Below are 21,585 nucleotides of genomic sequence, written 5' to 3' on the forward strand. Positions count from 1 at the left end.
CCTCAGCACATAGGATTGATGCGTTCAAACCAATGAAGACATGGCTGTGGGAGGAAAAGACAGAGAGAGAGAGGAGGGGGGAGGGTGGGGAAGCAGATGGTCACTTCTCCTGTGTGCCTTGACTGGGAATTGAATCTGGGATATCCACATGCCAGGCTGACACTCTCCCACTGAGCCAGTCGGCCAGGGCCTACCTTAGAAATTTTAATATACATGCTTATCTTATTAATTCTGAAGTTAGTCTCTCTTCACCATCTTCCTGAACATTGCCAGTTCCTTAAGGCATAATCTTCTGATTTTGCTTCTCATCACTACATCTGCTCCTTTCCTGCCTCCCTCCTCTACCTAACCTCTGAATGTTAGTGACTTGAGGCTTAGGACTGGCTCTCTCCATGACTTCTAGTAGTTCTTATTCATTCTAATTTTAAATACCACTTTCCTGCTGATGATACTGAATGTATTTACTTGGTCCCTTCTGTGAACCCCTTATATCAGGGGTAGGGAACCTATGGCTCGCAAGCCAGATGTGGCTCTTTTGATGACTGCATCTGGCTCGCAGACAAATCTTCAATAAAAAAATAATAACGTTAAAAATATAAAACATCCTCATGTATTACAATGCATTCATTTCCTACCACTCATGTTCATGGTTGCAGGTGGCTGGAGCCAATCACAGCTGTCCTCCGGGACAACACCAAATTTTTATTGGATAATGCGTAACATACACGGGTCGTTGTATGGCTCTCATGGAATTACATTTAAAAATATGTGGCATTCATGGCTCTCTCAGCCGAAAAGATTCCCGACCCCTGCCTTATATATTCAGGCTTATATATTAAACTGCTTACATGATATCTCAATTAGGATGTCTTAACAAATCCAAACTTTACACAACTATAATTGAACCATTGAGTCTACTGACTGTCTCTCAGACTTCATCTTAGTAAATGGTTACCATTGGCTAACTAGATTTTTAATGCAGAAGTTTGGGGGAAATCTGTAATATCCTTTTCCCATAGCCACCACATTGAACCCTTCAACAAGTGTTTGCAGCACCATTTTTCAAACCCTTTTCTTTAGTATAAATAGTCAAATTTCTGTAGAGTTAAAAGTGGAATAGAAATGTGTATGATATGGTTGGTCTTTCTTAGTTATGTATAAAATGAGTTAGACAATGCCCCTGGCCAGGTAGCTAGGTTGGTTAGAGCATTGTCTTGACATGCCAGGATTGTGCGTTGCTCCCCAGTTGAGGGGACATATAAGAATCAACCAATAAATGCATAAATAAATGGAATGACAAATTGATTTCTCTCTCTTTCTCTCTTTCTCTCTTCTCCCCCCCTTCCTCTCTCTAAAATCAATTAAAAAAATTTTAAGGGAATCAGACAATGAAATTAAGGGCATGTAAGTGTAGATAAGCAAGCAGACTGAAATGTGATTGAAATTTCAAATAAATGGAGGAGAATTAAGAGAGAATATAGTATAATTGTGAGTGATAATAATTTGGAAAAATTAAGAAAAAGTTTTGTTGTGTAAATCGTGGGGGCATGCAGACAAGGGAGTGTGCTGGCATACAGCATGAGAAAGAAGGTAGTACCACCATTGGCTACAGCAAGAGTCTTGAGACAAACCCCTTTGGGATGCAGGGGACAGACGTGCGATGCAGAGAATCTTCACTGGCAGGAGCGCCTCGGTGTGAGGAACGATTGAGAGTCGTGGAGCTGGACGGTGCTCGCTGGGAGTGCTGAACAATAACTGTCAGAGAAAATAGCATGGAGGAGCCCTTTTTTTAATGGCAATTTGAATTGTTATATCTCATGTTTTCCTTACAGTTTAAAAATAAAAGATACTTGACATGTATATGGTTTTAAAACTTACAGAGCAATTTATAAATATTTCATTTTGTCAAAATATAGCAAAGGTACAAATGGTTCATTAAATATTTGCCTACAGATAATTTTTTCTACACCATGCCGTCTTTTAATTTAAATGTTTCCCATCTCTACATGACCGTAATTATTATAGAAGAGCTCTTATAAGCTAATATGGTTTAAAACTCAAAGCGAACAAGAGTAATTTAGATTATAAAGCCATTTTATAGGTCACAAATGTTCTCCATAGTGCAAAGCTAATAACTGCAGAGTAATGCAGGTAATCCTAGAAATGAGAAATCTTTGCTCTTAACAAATTACATTTAACAAATAAGTTTATGGATGGTAAAAAATGTGTGTTTTCCTATATATACACACTCATATACATACACACACATACACAAAGGGAAGAGAAGCTCTTGAAGTGGTAAAAATAGGATTTTTAAAATATAATTCCAAGTTGTGTAGATTTTAATGGGTCGAGGAGAGTCTGGTTAAGCTGGGAAAAAATGAAAAATGTAAGTGTGTGTGAGAATGTCGAGTATATGCGAACTAAGAGTGCAGAGTATAGTTTCCGGATGAGAATAGCATGGGAATCAGACAGGAGGAGCAGATAGGTCTGGACAGTTCTCTACAGTAAGGAACGTTAAGGCTAGAATCGTGAGTGACTCCGGAGTAATTCTGGAATGGGAGAAACCAGAAAGGCCCAGCACACCTTATACACTGAGTTGTACTGCTTCACTGAGTGAATTTTGGTGACAGTCTCCAAAAGGTTTTTAATATGTTTGTCTTGATGCACTTAGTCTGTCCTATCCTGAGAGTCTGGCCCTGGCCGAGTAGCTCATTCGATTAGAGCGTCGTTCCCGACATGCCGAGGTAGCAGTCTGATCCCAGCTCAGGGCACATGCAAGAATCAACCAATGAGTGCATAAATAAGTGGAACAACAAAGCGATGTTTTCTCTCTCTCTCTCTCTGTTTGTCTCTCTCCCTTCCTCTCTAAAAGTCAATAAATAAAAGTTTTTAAAAATTAAAATAATAATAAACACACATAAAATGAAGAGGTGAGAATCCAGTGAAATATGGTGGCTTTCAAACCTTAAAATATATTGATTTAATTGTGGAATTATATTGAATACAAAGGAAGTTTCAGTGTGGAGAGCTGAGCAATACGTCCAGTTCAGTGAGAACTGGATGTGACCTCTTCTTAAAAAGAGCAGCAGATGCATGTTACAGCCAATGTCTGGTTCTGAGGGATAGTTTGAATCCACTTTTTGTTCTGAAAGTGAGCAGTTTTGGGAGCAATTATTTTAATTGAATATATAGGCATTCAGAAAATAATTAACAGGAATATGACTTTTGATTATTGTAAAAGATAGTAGAGTATATCAATTCCCAAGAGAATTACCATTTGAAATTGTTTTATAATTGTGCAAGGTAATTTGTAGGGGACTGTGCCACTCAAAAGCTATTTTGTGTTAATATATTGTTTAAAAGAAATAATAGTGAAACTTATTTTGAAAGTTGTATTCAAATTTTTTTTTTACAATAAGATATAGGATTTGTCTTCTATTTGTGGTAGGTGTTGTGTATTTTATTGTAAGAAAAACAATTACCAACTCAATTTTCAACAATTTGCTAAGATTCATGTGAGTTTTTTACTCTTCCTCAAAAATACCTTGAAGCAATAATATGTAATAAAAAATTTAGTCTCAGCAAGAAATGGGTAGTATATGGGCTGTGATATTAACTGGAAATCTACAATTTATTTAATTAAATACTGATTTACTAACTATTATCAAAATTTCTATTTGTCCTGAAAACTGGTCTTTTGAGGGTACCTTACCTTTTTTTCCTCAAGAAGACATTATGTTGATGTATGTATCAATTTTGCTACTTCTTTTTTTTTTTTTTTTTTGTATTTTTCAGAAGTGAGAAGCAGCAGGGGTGGGGCCGGGGGGGGGGGAAGGGGCGGGCAGGCGGCAGACAGATTCCCACATGCACCCAACAAGGATCCAGCTGCATGCCCACCAGGGGGCAATGCTCTGCCCATCTGGGACGTTGCTCTGCTGCAACCAGAACCATTCTAGTGCCTGAGGTGGAGGCCATGGAGCCATCCTTGGTGCCCGGGCCAAGTTTGCTCCAGTGGAGCTTTGGCTGCGGGAAGGGAAGAGAGAGACAGAGAGGAAGGAGAGGGAGAAAGGTGGAGAAGCAGATGAGCGCTTCTCCTGTGTGCCCTGACCGAGAATTGAACCTGGGACTTTCACACACTGGACCAATGCTCTACTGTTGAGCCAACCGGCTACGGCCCCAATTTTGCTACATTTAAAAATACTGTCATTTGAAAACGACCAAGAATATTTTGTCCAGTAATTATATTAAAACATTAAATTTCATGAGAGTGTCCTTCTTTTTCTTTTTCTAAAGGTGCATTGCCATTTGCTCCCTCGGGGTCTGGGTATGTGAAGAGCTTGCTCAGCGTACGAGCCATCCACAGCTGAAAGAGGCCATTAATGTGATCGGTGTCACTTTGAAGGTATTACCAGCTTGCGATGTACATTTGACATTAATCTGTATTTTAGGTTTTCAACCAGTTTTCATTTGAGTTAGCCCCATCTCTGTTTCCCCTGCATTACTGAGAGCCCTGGTGAATGTTCTGAGAGGTTCTCAGGAGATGTTGCCAACAGCTGCTTCCCCATTGCCATCTGCAGCCCAGCCATCCATAGCCTGAGCGTTCCTGGACCAAGTTCAGTGGCCCAGTTCGGTTCCACTGGTGGCTGGGCAGCTCCTGTGGCAAGCAGGACACCTGTCACCTGCCAGTGGGAATGACAGGAAGCTGGGATTCTGTGCCCTGGCCTCTTAGGCAGGACTAGGAGAAACCTGACAGGGCTAGTTCGTGACCCTGTGCACGCATGGTCCAGCTGGGTCTTGGGCACTCTTATAATATTTGTCTCCCTTTGCTGTGTTCATGAAAAGAAGAAATTCCTTTTACTGGGCACTCACGCTGGGCCAGGTTCACGGTAAATTCTCTTAAATGCTTTTGCCAGCCTTTGTGACAGCTCTGGGAGGTAGATGTTACTACTGTCCCTGAGTCACAGCAGAGAGAAGCCAGGCATGGAGAAATGAGGTCACAAGCCGTGGCCATGCAGTGTAAGTGATGGAACCAGCCCTGAGAGCTGATCCATGTGGCAGGAAAGACAAATGCATGTGTGTTAGGCCACGTCTTAAACCGGAGCTCACACCCTGCCAGTCCTTTCCTGGCTCCCACTGAGAAATGGTGGTAACGGGAGCATTGCTGTCAGTGCGCCCAGAGCCCGGAGTGCCCAGCCCCCGCCACATGCTGTGCTGAGGGTCTGTGGGAGTTACAGTTTGAGGCCACTGTCTCATTTCATAGTGAGGGAACTGAAGTGTGGGAGAGTTGAAGACCTTGCTCCCGGCCCTAGAGCAACATCCAGAGTTCAGATCCTAAGTGTCCGTCTGTCTCCAGAATCCAAACTCTTGCCCTCACTCACCCTCCTCTTCCTGGCCAAACTCGATGCCTCCTGTTCCCTAAGTGTACCCTCTGACCACCTCCCTCTGTCATCCTGTCCTCTCCCTTCCCTCCTTGACGACACTTGGGATTGCCAGTTATACCATGAGAGCTGGGAAAATACTTGCCGCCAGTCCCTGTGGAGAGCAACGGAAAATTGATCAAATCACACTATCACTTAGGGGTGCTCTCTGGCCTGACCCCTGACCTTTGCACTGTGTTTAATCCTTGGAACTACACTATGAAGTGAAGGGTTATTGGCAATTCTACTTCACAGATGAGGAAAATGAGCTTATTGGGAAAGAAGGAGCTTCCCAGAGTCCAACCCAAGATAGTTGAGCCCTGTGTCTGGGCTTTTTCACAACTGTGGTGTGCAGGACACTCCCCTGACTCCCAAAGCCATGGAAAAATATTTACATATTAAATTGAAAAAAGTTGAATAACAATTATATATCTATATATGTTCCAATTCCTTTTTTTAATATCTTAGTTTTTCAATTCTAAGATCTGTTTTGTAAATTTAAATTTTTCTTAAATCTAGAAATATGTATTTAACATAATGTGGTTTTCCCACCTCTACCCCTTTCCTGGAAAAGCTAGTATCTTACAAGGAAGAAGACATACAGATCTATATGTCTAGTCTGCTACTATGTAGGTCTATGTAATGTAGAAGAGAGATGGAAATTGAAAACAAAAGAAAGATGTAAGGGCTCTGTATTTATAGACTTTCTCTGTATTTATAGACTTTCAAAATTTTCTCTAGTTTTTCTATAATTATGAGGAAAAACATGAAGTACCAGAAAAAATATATAGCTGTTCATGTATTGAGCCCTTATTCCATCAGGGTTGTCCCAGCACAGGGTGTGGATTGTCCCCCTGGATACCCCACCCCTGTATGTTCTGCTGCTCTTTCCATTTTAGGAATAAAAGAGCAGGTGGCTGAGGAAACCATGGAGCCCCGCTTGCTCCAGCTTCAATGAAATAGTGTCTGGAAAACAAAACGATATCAGTGATACCAAGAGCTGGTTCTATGACAAGATAAACAAGATTGACAAACCTTTAACCAGATCATCAAGAAAAAAAGAGAAATGACCCAAATAAATAAAATCAAAAATGAAAAAGGAGAGTAAGAGCTGACATCACAAATACAAAAGACTATAAGAAAATACTATGAACAACTGTATTCTAACACATTGGACAAGCTGGAAGAAATGGATAAATTCCTAGAAACATACAACCTTCCATAACTAAATCAGGAAGAATCAGAACATCTGAAAGACAGATTACAACTAATGAAATTGAAGCAGTAATTAAAAAAACTCCCAAAAGTTCTGGACCAGATGGCTTCACAGGTAAATTTTTACCAAACATTCAAAGAACTAACACCTATTATTTCAAGCTATTCCAAAAAATTCAAGAGGAGGGAAGACCTGCAAGCTCATTTTACGAGACCAGCATTATCCTAATTCTAAAACCAGTTACTAAAAGAAAGAAAATTACAAGCCAATATCCCTGATAAACATAGATGCTAATATTCTCAACAAAATATTAGCAAATCAGATACAGCAGTACATTAAAGAGATCAGTGCTCTCCCTGTCCAGAGCACACCCGGGTTTTATCTCCCCTCTATTCCCCCCCCCAGGTGTGTCACCTTTGCCTTTCCCTCACCTGAGCTCAAACGGCCCTTCTTATTTTTAAACTTATTTTCTGAGCCTGTGCAGCCCATCTGGCTCACTTCTGCTACCTCTGTGACTTTCTAAATAAACTTTCTCATAATTTGAGTAGAAAAAGAAAGATCATGCACCATAATCAAGTGGGTCTTATTCTGGGGATGCAAGGTTGATATAATATCTCCAAATCAATTATGTGATACACCACATAAACAAAATGAAGGATAAAAATTATATAATCATACCAATACAAAATGCATTTGATAAAATCCAGCACCCATTTATGATTAAGAAAAAAAAGAAACACCTCTCAGCAAAGTGGGAATAGAGGGAACATACCTCAACATTATAAAGACCATATGTGACAGAACCACAGGCAGCATTGTACTCAATGGGCAAAAACTAAAAACATTTTCTTTAAGATTGGGAACAAGACAGGGATGTCTGCTTTTATCACTGTTATTCAACATAGTAATGGAAGTCGTGGCCACATCAGTCACACAAGAGGAAGAAATAAGAGACATCCAAATTGGAAAGGAAAGAGTAAAGCTGTCATTATTTGCAGATGACATGATACTGTATGTAGAGACCCCTGTTTCACCAAAACACTACTATAACTGATAAATGAATTTAGTAAAGTAGCAGATACAAATATCCAGAAATAAGTTGAATTTTTTTTTTAATTTTTTTTTATTTTATTTTATTTATTCATTTTAGAGAGGAGAGACAGAGGGAGAGAGAGAGACAGAGAGAGGAGAGAGAGACAGGGGGGAGGAGCTGGAAGCATCAACTCCCATATGTGCCTTGACCAGGTAAGCCCAGGGTTTCGAACTGGCGACCTCAGCATTTCCAGGTCAACGCTTTATCCACTGCGCCACCACAGGTCAGGCCAGTTGAATTTTTATATACTAGTAATGAACTCTCAGAAAAGGAGACTTAGGAAACAGTTCCACTTAAGATCACATCAAAAATAAATAAATAAATAAATAAATAAATAAAGTACCTTGGAATAAATTTAACCAAGAATGTAAAAGACCTGTATTCAGAAAATTTTAAGATACTGGAGAAATTATGGAAGATACAAATAAGTGGAAGCATATACTGTGTTCATGATAGGAAGAATTAACATTAAAGTGCTCATGTTACCCAAAGCAATCTAGAGATTCAGTGCAATCCTTATCAAGATATCAGTGCTTTATTTCACAGAACTAAAACAAGTATTCCCAAAAGACACTGATAGCCATGGCATTGTTGAGAAAGAAGAACAAAGCCAAAAGCCTCATGCTACCTGATATCAAACTATATTATAAGGCCACAGTAATCAAAACAGCATGGTACTGCCATAAAAACAGACATATAGATCAATGAAATAGAACAGAGAGCCCAAAAATCAACCCACCCCTATATGATCAATTAATATTTGACAAGGCAAGAACACACACTGGGGTGAAAATAATCTACTCAACAAATGGTGTTGAGAAAATTGGAAAATATGTGCAAAAGAAATGAAACTAGACCTTTTCATGCCATACAGAAGAATAAACTCAAGACTGGATTAAAAACTTAAAGTAAGACTGAAAACCATAAAACTCCTAGAAGAAAACAGGCAGTAATATATCTGATATACCTTGTAGCAATGTTTTTTTCCAATATGTCTTCTTGAGCAAGGAGCCAGAAGAAAAATAAACAAATGGGACTGCATCAAACCAAAAAGATTTTGCACAGTAAAATCAGCAAAGGAAAACATTAACAAAATGAAAAAACAGCCCACTGAATGGGAGAATGATACATCTGATAAGTGTTAATATCCAAAATTTATAAAGAACTTGGACAACTCATCACCAAGAAAACATACAATCCAATTAAAAAGATGGGCAAAGGACATGAATGGACACTTCTCCAAAGAGGACATACAGATGGCCAATAGATATGAAAAGATGCTCAACATCACTAATCATCAGAGAAATGCAAATTAAATCTACAATGAGATATCACCTCACACCTGTCAGAATGGCTATCATCAATGAATCAACAAACAACAAGTGCTGACAAGGGAGTGGAGAAAAGGGACTCCCTCATGCATTGTTAGTGGAAATGCAGATTGGTGTAGCCACTGTGGAAAACAATATGGAGTTTCCTTAAAGAATTAAAAATGGGCCCTGGCCGTTTGGCTCAGCAGTAGAGCGTTGGGCCAGCATGTGGAAGTCTCAGTTGATTCTCAGTCAGGAAACACAGGAGGAGTGACCATCTGCTTCTCCAGCCCTCCTCTCCTCTCCCTCTTCCCTCCCCTTCCCTCCTCCTTCCTTCCTCCTTCCCTTCCTCCTTCCTTCCTTCTTCCCTCTCTCTTCTCCTGCAGCCATGGCTCGAATGGTTTGAATAAGTTGGCCCCAGGCACTGAGGATGGCTCCATGGTCTCTCAGCAGACACTAAAATAGCTCGGTTGCCAAGCAATGGAGCAGCAGCCCCAGATGGGCAGAGCATCGCCCTGTAGGGGGATTGCCAGGTGGATCCTGGTTGGGGCACATGTGGGAGTCTGCCTCCCTGCCTCCCCACCGCCCCATCTCTCACTTAATGCAAAAGGGAGGAGGGAGGCAGGGAAGGAGGAAAAACTAAAAATGGAACTATCTTGTGACCCAGCAATTCCACTTCTGGATATATATTCAAAGAAACCTGAAACAGTGATTAAAAAGAATATATGCATCCCTATTTCATTGTAGCATTATTTACAATAGTTAAGATTTGGAATCAGCCCATATGCCCATCAGTAGGTGAGTTGATAAGAGAAAAGGCTGAGCTACATTTACAAAATAGAATAGTACTTGGCCATGAAAAAGAAGGAAATCTTACCTTTTCCAACAGCGTGGATGGACCTGGAGAATATTATGCTAAGTGAAATATGCTAGTCAGAGAAAGACAAGTACCATATGATTTCCCTTATGTGTGGACTCTAATGAACAAACACAATAGAGGCAGACTCATAGATACAGAGAACTCATGGACAGAAAACTGTAGCGATTGCTGGGTGAGGGGGTGGAGAAGGGTATGGGAGACATAAATGGTGATTAACTTGGGGTGGTGAACACACAGTATAGTGGACACAGATGATGTGTTGTAGAGTTATATAATTTTGTTAACCAGTGTCGCCCCAATAAATTCAATAAAAAGAAAAAAAGCAAAACAAGGAACTGTGTCTCTAAAAGGAGCTGGAAAGAAATCATTTTGTTTTCCCTCAGAAGCAATAATAACATAACGTACATGTTAGGTTATTTGTTTGGGGTTTTGTTTCCTTTCCTAGTTTCCTAACAAGGTCGTGGCTCAGGCAGCTTGCGATGTTCTTCAGTTGCTGGTGTCCTACTGGGAAAAGCTTCAGACGTTTGAAACCTCTCTGCCTCTGAAAATTGCAGAAGTAAGTCTCTTTCCTGCAATGCTGAAGCATAAGCATTCCCTTTTTATTATATTTGATATTTAGTTAATTATAGATACTCAAATAATTGTTAGAGAGCCGACTATTTGCCACATGAGTCATTCATTTTAAGGCTGAATCGCGCTGGTTCTCAGCTCTGGTCACAGGCACTGTGGACAGAAGCTGCCCGTGTTCCAGGGCAGAGCCTCACATGTGCGGAGTGTGAAAGGCAGACGCGACCACAACAAAGAGACCTTTTGTAGACTGGGCTTCATTCATCCACAGTAATTTGGATGGTGCCAGCAAGGAGTAGGCAGCTGGTTATGATGCCCTCCGTGTGTGTGTGTGTTGGGGGGGGGGGGGGCTGGGGGACTGTGTAAAACGGGAGTCTCTCCCAGACTGAAGGCCAGACCATGCTTTCTGCCTAGCACGATTCCCAGCTGTAATGAGATTACCGCTGTAATACCCTCTGTGTGGGTAACTCGTGGTGGCGAGGGACGGGAGGATCAGGAAGGATCGTCTCAGTGATGCCGTCCTGGAGGTTGACTGTGTTTGGGGGAGCTTGCTTGTGCGGCAGCAGGTGCCCACACCCTGTAGGTGCCTGGCGGGAAAGCACAGCCTTCCTGCCAGTACTGGTAGCTGGACTGTTTAAAACATGCCCTGTTCTTTACATACCAGGGGTAACTGAAGGAGGTCTGGTTTGTCCCCATGTGTGTGACAGGGAGAGAGAGTGATATGTGTCTTTCCTCTCAGCCCTAGACAGACTTCACCAGTGAGATCACTTTGTCCTCTCAGATACAGCACAAATCCCAGAGGCAGAAATCACTTGTGACCTAGAGTGAAAGGGGACGTTGGATCTAGGAATACAGGCGGCTGCACAATGTCAAGTTGGGTTTTAGGGCAACCACGTAATTTATCATCTAAACGGAAACCCCTCGAGGAGAGAAGCGACACTAGAGTGACAGTGTAGCGTTGGGGTCATTTATACAAAAACTAAATTGGAGCATTTTCATCATTATTTTTGAAAGTATTTGCTTTCAAAAATGTAAGAAGTGTGGAAACTGAAAATAGAAATTGTATGAGCACAGAGAGAAACATTTCTTTCTCTGGGGCCCCAGTCTTGCCACCAGTGGAGTAGAGTGGAAGCCCTGTGGGAGGGGCTCTTACCTGTGGCTTTCAAAATTACTACTATGATTGTTTGAATGGGATTTGTCTTCTATGCAGATCCTTGTGGCCACGATTGCTTTTCTTTTACCAAGTGCAGAGTACTCCTCAGTGGAAACAGATAAGAAGGTAGGTGGCACATTGGCTAAGTTTCCCCTAGAGTCTATTTTTTAACATTGTAAAACAGTATGATAAATAATATTACATGCAGGAGTACCCTCCATAATATCCTTCTCTGTTGACCTTCCTATGAAAACCTGATTCATTTATTTCTTTTTTATTTGTGTGTCCATTGAATCATTACTATTACACAGGGTAATTCTGTTATTTGTCATTACCTTTCATGAAGTTTAAAGGACTGAAGTATAAGGTACTGGGCCTGTTTCCTCTTCTAGTTTATTGTGTCCTTGCTGCTCTGCCTCTTGGACTGGTGCATGGCCTTGCCGGTGACCGCCCTTCTCCACCCGGTGTCCACAGCCGCCCTGGAGGAGCAGCACCCATCCAGGGCCCCTCTGCTGGACTATATCTACAGGGTGAGTCTCCAGCTGGGCTTGAAGGGCAGAGACGAATGGACTTACGCATCAGGGAATTACCAAAATGTGTTTTATGCATTTACTTACTTGTCTATTCCCTTTTGAAAAGGATTTATGCGGGGGTGGGGGGTAAAAGAAATGATAACTTAAGGGGAGGAAACAGAACAGATATAATTGTAGAGAAACAATGATTGCCAAGTGAACAATGCATGCACTTTTATGTGACTGTCATTTTTAAACAGCTGCAGTTTGATCAGAGTACCCTGGTTTCCATGGAAGATAGTCCAGATCTACTTAATTTAAAAAGAACTGTTTACATGGTAGGAATATCCATAGCCCTAGGTTGACAAAAATCTGCTTTTCAATGGAATATAAAAGTATAGTGGTCCCAGTAATCTCTTTGCTTTAAAAGATCTTAAAAATAGATTAATGAAATATATCACGTCAAAATAATTAGCCTCATCATTTTATTTTTTTTTCTGTATTTTTCTGAAGCCGGAAACGGGGAGAGACAGACTCCCGCATGTGCCCGACCAGGATCCACCCGGCACGCCCACCAGGGGGCGGGGGCGACGCTCTGCCCACCAGGGGCGATGCTCTGCCCCTCCGGGGCCTCGCTCTGTTGCAACCAGAGCCACTCTAGCACCTGGGGCATAGGCCGAGGAGCCATCCCCAGCGCCCGGGCCATCTTTGCTCCAATGGAGCCTCGGCTGCGGGAGGGGAAGAGAGAGAGACAGAGAGGAAGGAGAGGGGGAGGGGTGGAGAAGCAGATGGGCGCTTCTCCTGTGTGCCCTGGCTGGGAATCGAACCCGGGACTTCTGCACACCAGGCCGACGCACTACCACTGAGCCAACCGGCCAGGGCTTAGCCTCATCATTTTTATAGTACCTAAAGTATTTGAATTTCACCCTGTACTAATGACTGGGTGTGGTCTTTGCTCTGGACCCTTCCCTGTAGGCCTGACAGTCATCCTGGGAGGGCCTTGTTCATTCATTTATTTATGTGGCATGTGTGTGTCCATTGAAAAATTATTATGTACAGACAATTCTGTTGTTTATTTTTTTTAGTAACATCTTTAATAGTATTTTTTTAAAGATTCCAAGTCATTTACTGATTATTATCTTATTTTAAAATGTATTAAATTAAAAAGAAATACCACTTAAACATGGCTGAAATTCTACTAAAAACTATTTTGTATTTTTAAATGGATTCTTGACTGGTCAAAGATTTTATAACTATGTTAGGATCAATTAGATATTGTTGTCATTCTTGTGGCTAGCTTGACCAACCAAAATAGCCATGATTATTTAAATTCCTCTTTTCAAACATGTCTTTTCTTAAAAGATGTCTCTTAAAATTGCTTTACCAATATAAAAGTCACCTCATAGTTAACACAATTCACAAACTTTTTTTTTTTTTTTTAGCTAGAGAGAGAGGGACAGACAGGCACAGACAAACAGGAAGGGAGAGAGATGAGAAGCATCAGTTCTTCATTGTGGCACCTTAGTTGTTCACTGATTGCTTTCTCATCTGTGCCTTAACGGGGGTGAGGGGGGGCTGTAGCAGAGCCAGTGATCCCTTGCTCAAGCCAACAACCTTGGGTTTTAAGCTAGCAACCTTTGGGCTCAAGCCAGTGACCAAGGGGTCATGTCTATGATCCCACACTCAAGCTATTGTCTTCGTGCTCAAGCTTGTGAGCCTGCACTCAAGCTGATGATCTCAGGGTTTAGAACCTGGGTCCTTAGCATCCTAGGCCAATGCTCTATCTACTGCAGCACCACCTGGTCAGGCCAATTCACAAACTTATTGAATAACTCTATTGTATTTTTAAAGGAAACTTTCTATTGAAGTATGAATATCTCTAGAAAATTGCATATCTCCTAAGACAGAGCCCAGTGAATTTTCATAAAGTAAGCACACCTGTGAAACAAGATCCCAACTCTGGAAACAACATTCCTAGTCTCCCAGAAGCCCCCACTATACCCCCTCCTAGTCACTACCCCCACTGGCATATACAAGGACAACCGCGATCCTGTTACAGCATAGATCAGTTTTGCCCGTGTTTGAACTTTATATAGATAGAAGCATCCAGTCTGTCCTTTTGTGTCTCATGTCTTCACACAACATTGTTTTTGTGGGATTCATTATATTATTGTGAATAGTTGTGGGTTTCTCACTCTCATTGCTATTAAGTATTACACAGTAAGAATAAACCAGGATTTATTTTCTGTTCTACTGTTAATGGGAATTTGGGTAGTTTAAAGTTTGGGACCATTATAAAGAAAATTCTGTGAACATGCTATTCTATCTAGTATGTGTTTGGTACACAGATGTATGCATTTCTAGAGGGTATGCGCCTAGGAATGGAGTTGCTGGAATACATATGTTCTGCTTTAGTGGTGAACAATAAATCATTTTCCAGAGTAGTTGTTCTAATTTACACTGTCACCAATGAAGTCTGAGAGTCGCCGCTGTTAACACTTTGCTGTCTACCTATTGCATTTCAATTTGCATTTCTTATTTTTTTTGCATTTGACTAATTCAGTGACAGAAGCTTAATTTTTATGTTAATAAGAAAGCTACCATAATTTTTCCATACTTTCCTAGTTTTTCTACTAGGAAGAGGACATATTTAATAAGTGTCCTTGGCTAACTACAGTTTATGGTACCTTTTGGCTGTGCACAAAATGTGTATAACCCTAAATCCTCCTCCATTCTCCAAGAGGCAACACAAGTAGAAGTAACTAAGCAGAGAGATGTCCAACCCAATCACAAGGCCTTCTGTCATGTCGCAAATCCAGTCTAGTCCTCTAAAAGTGGATTGACGGAAAGAGACTGGACTTGGGTTTGAACACACATTGCAATATAGAGGATGTATTATAGCAGGGGTCCCCAAACTTTTTACACAGGGGGCCAGTTCACTGTCCCTCAGACCATTGGAAGGCCAGACTATAAAAAAAACTATGAACAAATCCCTATGCACACTGCACAGATCTTATTTTAAAGTAAAAAAAACAAAACGGGAACAAATACAATATTTAAAATAAAGAACAAGTAAATTTAAATCAACCAACTGACCAGTATTTCAATGGGAACTATGCTCCTCTCACTGACCACCAATGAAAGAGGTGCCCCTTCCGGAAGTGCGGCGGGGGCCGGATAAATGGCCTCAGGGGGCTGCATGTGGCCCGCGGGCCGTAGTTTGGGGAGCCCTGTATTATAGAATTGTACAGTTGAAACCTATATGATTTTATTAACCAATGCAATCCCAACAAGCAATGAAAATATTTTTTAAATAAATAAAGTGAATTGACTTTGTATAGATATATTTAGCCCAAAGATGTCTCCTTAGTTTCTAGAGTGTTACTTGATTTTTATAAAAATCAGCTTTTTAAATTTGTGATTTTGAATTTATGATCAAAAAGTAAAATTTAGTGTACAGGTAGTCCTCAGGTTATGAGTAAGATAGATTCTGTAGGTTTGTCCTTAAATTGAATTTGTATGTTAAGTTGTATTTAATGCAACTTAGATATTTGTCTTAACATAGTATTTATTTTTACCTTTCTGTGTATGTAAATACTTAAACCATTTCCAAACCTACAGAACCTATTTCGTTGGTATCCCGGGGACTGCCTGTAGTAATTAGCTTATTTATACATTTTGGTATATGCAAAATAATTTGTGTTTGCTTGGTTTGAAGAGTTTCTGTCAACAGCAGTTGGTAAACAGTGACCTTTTAGGAAACTGATCTTGTAAGAATAAGAATACTTTAAAAGTTGTATGAAATTTACTTCACTGATCACACTTTTAAATATTGTACTAAATTAGTCCTTTCAATTCTTGGGGTCATGAGCTATACTAATTTAAGTTCATGAACATTTATAAACTGCTAATCATCTCTGCTTACTGCTTGCCTTGCATCTTGTGTCCTCCACCATGGTGGTGGCAGTTCACCTTGTGGCTTATGCTGTAGCTGGGCTCTGTCTTCTGATGTGGCTCCTTCTACTTACTTGTGTTGCCTCTGGTGGCCTGGAGCAGGAGGACTTAGGTATGTGCAACCTCACAGAATGGTGAAATAGGCACTTATTTACTTTTGCTCTTCTTTCTGTTTTATTTGTTTTTTGCCTTGAGCATGTATTAATTGGCATTGAGGTGAAAGAAACAAATAAATTTGCTAATAGCAAGAATATGTTTTAGAATAAAAGGATTTGATGTTTTCAGGCCTTACCAAGCAGGTGTCCTACCTCTAAGTGCTGTTGTCATCTGACAGTTGTCAGGGGACAGAAGGTGAGTGGCATCCCTGGTACCCACCCCCTTCTGTTTTCACAGGTTCTGCACTGCTGTGTTTGTGGCTCAAGCACATACACTCAACAGAGTCACTACACACTGAGCCTGGCTGACCTGTCATCCTCAGAGTACGACCCCTTCCTGCCACTGGCCAACGTGAAGAGCTCTGAGCCAGTCCAGTGTCATTCATCTGCAGAACTGGGCAACCTGCTTACTGTTAAAGAGGGTGAGATTGTTTTCAGAATATTAAGTCTTGTGGGCAGGAAAAAGATAGCCTTTTATCCATGCTTGCTGTGTTATTATTTTTTTAATCTAGTTGTTGAAATCCTGGTTTCTAAAGTCCTCGGTGAAAATTCTGCCTTCCTGTTTCTTCTCTTTTTCTCTGTTTCTTCTCTTCCCCTTTCTTTTCCAATCTTAGTTGAATTTTATATTATTGAGAACCCATGGGATCCACAAAAACAGTTCCTTGTTTCTCCTCAAGGAGCTTTACATCTAATGGGAGAGACAGAGTTGATACGGAGGGACTCATGGAGGACTGGCAACACCACCCCATGGAGAGGGACCTACAAAGAGGGGAGACAGTGAAAGGGGCTGGTCACGTGTCCCAGACTAAGAGAACATCATGAAGAGAGAGCTGGGAGTTTACCTGCCACAGTCTGAGGACCGCTCTGCTCACAGCAGAGGGGCCATTTTAGAGTGTGTGGGTGTTGTTAGGACATTAGGAGCTGCTCTGTGTCCTCCCCAACCATTCTTCCTCCCCAGAATGGCAAGAGCCTATGTCTGGAGTGTGAGTCAGAATGTGGTGTGTCATCTATACATACATCTGGTAAAATTGCATAAAACCCCCACACACATACACACATGAGTGTATGTGAAGCTAGTGGACTGACTATTGCTGCATTGTTTCAGTGTCCGTTTCCTGGCTGTGATGTGGCACTATAGCTGTGTAAGATGTTATTATTGGGGTGAAGGATATTTGGGATCTCTCTATATTAGTTTTACAAATATATGTGAATCTTCAGTTGTCTCAAAATTAAATTTTTTAATGTGGATATGGAGGCCCAAGAATGGCACCCTGGGTAAAAATATCCTTAAAGGTATGAGGGAACATCACCAGGAAAGCAAAATGAGGGAAATGGGAAAGGAATCAGAGTCGTCTCTAGGAAGTCAAAGGAGGAGGGCGATGAGGAGCCGAGGAAGGTCAGCAGCGGTGGGTGCTTCAGAAAACTCAGGTCAGTGTGAAGGGAGCAGGAGCTGTTTTATTTCCCAGCTGCGTGTATGCCAGGAGGTTTTGCTGAGTACTTTGTGCAGAGTGAATGCTCTGCAGCCAGATAGCATAAGCAGGTGACCTGGCGGATGACCATGCAGAAGTCCAAGACAGACCCTCTTGTGTACAGCCTTTGGTGGAGAGAGGGACACAGCAGGCATTATCTGGGCAAGGGCACAGGGTCCAGGCTGTGCCTGCGTGACTGCAGAGTCTGGAGTGTGGTTGAGGCGGAGAGGAAGGGCCAGGGGAGGGGTGGAGGAAGAGAACGGGTGTGGGGATATCAGTCAGGAACAAGGGCTCTGGAGTCAGCCAGTCTTTATTTGGCTCCATTTTATAGATGAGCAAACTGAGGCGAAAGAACTTCCCAAGGGTGTAATAGAGGTGGGATTAGAATTTAAGGTTGAATGGCCAAGTTACTGAACCTCATATGATTTACTCTGGTACTTTGCGAGAATCCCTAAAGACTCACGTTGAATTGTGTGCTGGTGGACAGGACGGAGCACATTTTCACATTGTCCTCTTGTTGCCCTCCATTTGCTTAGTCATGTAGTTACCTTTTTCTGCAGTTCACTGTTCATTTAAACTGAAATATTTTCTTGACCTTTCCCCCACAACAGGAAATTCAAACCATATATATATTTTAGCGAGAGACAGAGAGAGGGACAGATGGGGACAGACAGACAGGAAGGGAAGCATTAATTCTTTGTTGCGGCTCCTTAGTTGTTCATTGATTGCTTTCTCATATGTGCCTTGACCGGGAGGCTACATCAGAGCTAGTGACCCCTTGCTCAAGCCAGCAATCTTGCGCCTCAAGCCTGCAACCTCGGGGTCTCGAACCTGGGTCCTCAGCATCCCATACCGATACTCTATCCACTGCGCCACCTGGTCAGGCTAAACAATATTTTTTAAATAAAGTGACCTTTCATTTGTTTCCCTTATTTCCTACCTTGCAGTCCATGTTTTGTAAGAAAAGTAATTTACTTTTTCTTAAAGTCATTAGTTTACATTTATTCCACATAACTGTCATAAAAGTAGGTTCACCACTTATTATAACTCATCACTTGAAAATAGTGGAAAATTAACATGTTAGTGAAAAGGGAGAAACCTAAAAATGCACCTTGAAATGTTGGTACCACTTTTCTTTCAATGTAACAACATTCTTTGACTTGAATATTCCCTGGAAAACCTCAGGACCTGATGCAGACTTGTCCTGATATACTTCTGTGGTCCTAGAAATAATACTCACTACCATTTTAACTAAATAAACAAGCAAAGAAGCTTAGAAACATATTGGCACACACAATACTTTTGTTGAGTGACTACATCCTGTTAATAATGAAGGGGAAAATAAAGATGCTATCTTAGATATTTTAGGTTAAATAAAACATGCTCGTATTTGAGAGGTTTTTGTTTTCATTTAATGCCACAATTCATCATTCATAACCAAATTATTTCTAGTCAAATAATGTTTTTAATAAGCAAGACTACATTTTTAAATTACTTTCAGATTATTTTTTCATAGACCATTTGATATAATTATTACTTTCAAGTAGTTACAAACAAGAAACTCATTCACCACTCTACAGCTGAGGTCATTGTGGGCCCCGCCTGAGGAGAAGCCATTAGTACCCAAGCGCTTACAATGACGGTGGGCAGCTTTAAAAACTAAAAGTGAAAGGATAACCTAAAATTATTGCTTTTATATTTTATTTCTAAATATAGAAAAATAAATATTACAAATAGTTTGAAGAAGTCCTGAGCTTGTTTTTACATTAATGGAATCTGGATTTTCTGCTTCTTTTTCAGGGCACCCACAGGCAGTTGATTCAGCTAAAATCTGCTAGGGAAGAGCAATTCTCATTTTATAAATAAGCCCTTTACTAACTTTTTAGTACCAAAAATATTTTGAGTTTCTATTGGGTATCTCGTGGCTTATAACTTGATTAGTGTGTAACTGCAGATTAATTTACCATTGTAGAATTTAAACACATTCATCAAAATACAAATTTATATTTATCTCAAACTGAAAGCACAACATGTATAAGTTGCTTTTGCAGTTGTTATTTTATGTCTTGGGCTTTATCAGTTTGGATCTTGCTGGTTAGTTTCATAGCCTGCTCTACGAGGCCATCACACACGGTGTCTTACATTATGACTCCTGAGCAGTTGCACCTTTGTTGTTGGGGTGTTAACATTTCAGATGGAGCGTGTGTGTGTGTGTGTGTGTGTGTGTGTGTGTGTGTGTACATATTTTCCCCCCAAGTGAGAGGACGGGAGATAGTGCAGCAGACTCCCATATGCACGCCAACCAGGATCCACCCAGCAACCCCTATCTAGGGCTGATGCGTAGACCAACTGAGCTATCTTCAGTGCCAGGGGCTGACGCTCAAACCATTCAAGCCACTGGCTGTGAGAGGGGAAGAGGGAGAGGGGGGGAGAAAGAGGGAGAAAGAAGCAGTTGGTCGCTTCTCTTGTGTGCTCTGCCCAGGAGTCGAACCCGGAACGTCTGTATGTCTGTACGCTGGGCCAACGCGCTACCCACTGGACTACTTTTCAGGGCCTGGACCATATATTAACATGGAACAATAAGCAGGAATAAAAGGCATGAGTAACTTTTGAAAAAGTTAATGTGGACACCAAAGCAAAAGCGTTCATAACTAATTTCAAGAAAATTAGTTGAGGTATTTTAAATTTTCAGCTGTTTGTAAGTCACACACACTTCTACCAGAGGTGAGAAGAAAAGTTTAGAGACTGATGTAGATGACCTCTTTTGCTTTAAAAAAAAGGAGCGGTGTTTTATATTAAATTTTTATTTTCATTTCTTATTCACTGAAAAGAAAAAAATCAAGAAGAAATCCAAGAAAAGTCAGGAGAGCCTTGTTTTCCTCAGTCATCACATAGGGGTGCTTAGATTCTAGGCTGTGATTGCTTCTTTCTAGGATTTATACATCATAAAATTCATGCTATAGAAATAAGTCAATTGGATTTTCAGTGTCTGAGAGGGAGGGTGTTTAGCATGATAAAGTTAATTTTCATGTTGTGGATTCAGATTAATATTAAAGTAATTTTATAAATTGAATTTGATTAAATTTAATTAATGTTTTGATTAATATTTAATTTATTATGTTGTGAATTTAGAAAATAAGTATTTTCTAACCCTTTAAGCCCAAATTATAAATCTTAGTTTAACTATCTAGTGATTTTTTTTTATTAAAATCAAAAGATTTTATTTTAACCTATTCTTACATGAATGTACAATTGTTTATAAATGTAGTGGATTAACTCAGTTCCCTAGCTGTTCTCAAGTTTAAGTGGTTGCTGTAATCCATGCTTAGGGATCTAGTTTACCTGCTCTTCCCTTTTACCTCAAGCACTGTACAAGGCTCACTTTTAGATGCTGTTTTCAAGTCTCTCTGTACATCTGAAGTCTTGAAAGTTTTGTAAATCAGTTGCTTTGGGGCATTTAATCATCAACTGAAAATTTAGTTAAAGCCGTCTTAGTATTTCCATTAATTAGTAATATATCGGAGTCTGCTGAATATTTAAAATGCCCTATGCCTGACCTGCAGTGGCACAGTGGATGGGGCATCAGCCTGGGATCCTGAGATCCCAAGTTTGAAACTGTGAGGTCACTGGCTTGAGTGTGGGCTCATCTGGCTTGAGCATGGTGTCACCAGCATAAGTGTGGGATTGTTTCAATGATCCTTGGCTCATAGTCGCTGGCTTGAGCCAAGAAATCACTGTCTTGAAGCCTAAGGTCACTGGCTTGAGCCCAGGGTATGTGGCTTGATCAAGGGGTCACAGGCTCAACTGGAGCCCCCTGGTTAAGGCACATATGAGAAAGCAATAAATGAATAACTAA

The 21,585-nt window shown here is 40.7% G+C and overlaps 1 protein-coding gene across 3 annotated transcripts in view; it reads left to right on the forward strand.

Moving 5' to 3' along the window:
• RALGAPA2 (Ral GTPase activating protein catalytic subunit alpha 2) overlaps window positions 1-21,585 on the forward strand; it is a 379,248-nt gene that overhangs the window by 218,908 nt on the left and 138,755 nt on the right. For all 3 annotated transcript variants that reach the window (XM_066386989.1, XM_066386988.1, XM_066386990.1), the window contains 5 exons: window positions 4,297-4,405; window positions 10,365-10,475; window positions 11,697-11,765; window positions 12,032-12,169; window positions 16,499-16,682. In XM_066386989.1, the coding sequence (XP_066243086.1) occupies window positions 4,297-4,405; window positions 10,365-10,475; window positions 11,697-11,765; window positions 12,032-12,169; window positions 16,499-16,682 (611 nt within the window). The remainder of the gene's footprint in view (window positions 1-4,296; window positions 4,406-10,364; window positions 10,476-11,696; window positions 11,766-12,031; window positions 12,170-16,498; window positions 16,683-21,585) is intronic.

Source organism: Saccopteryx leptura, chromosome 5, assembly GCF_036850995.1.
Source record: "Saccopteryx leptura isolate mSacLep1 chromosome 5, mSacLep1_pri_phased_curated, whole genome shotgun sequence".
Classification (NCBI taxonomy): domain Eukaryota; kingdom Metazoa; phylum Chordata; class Mammalia; order Chiroptera; family Emballonuridae; genus Saccopteryx; species Saccopteryx leptura.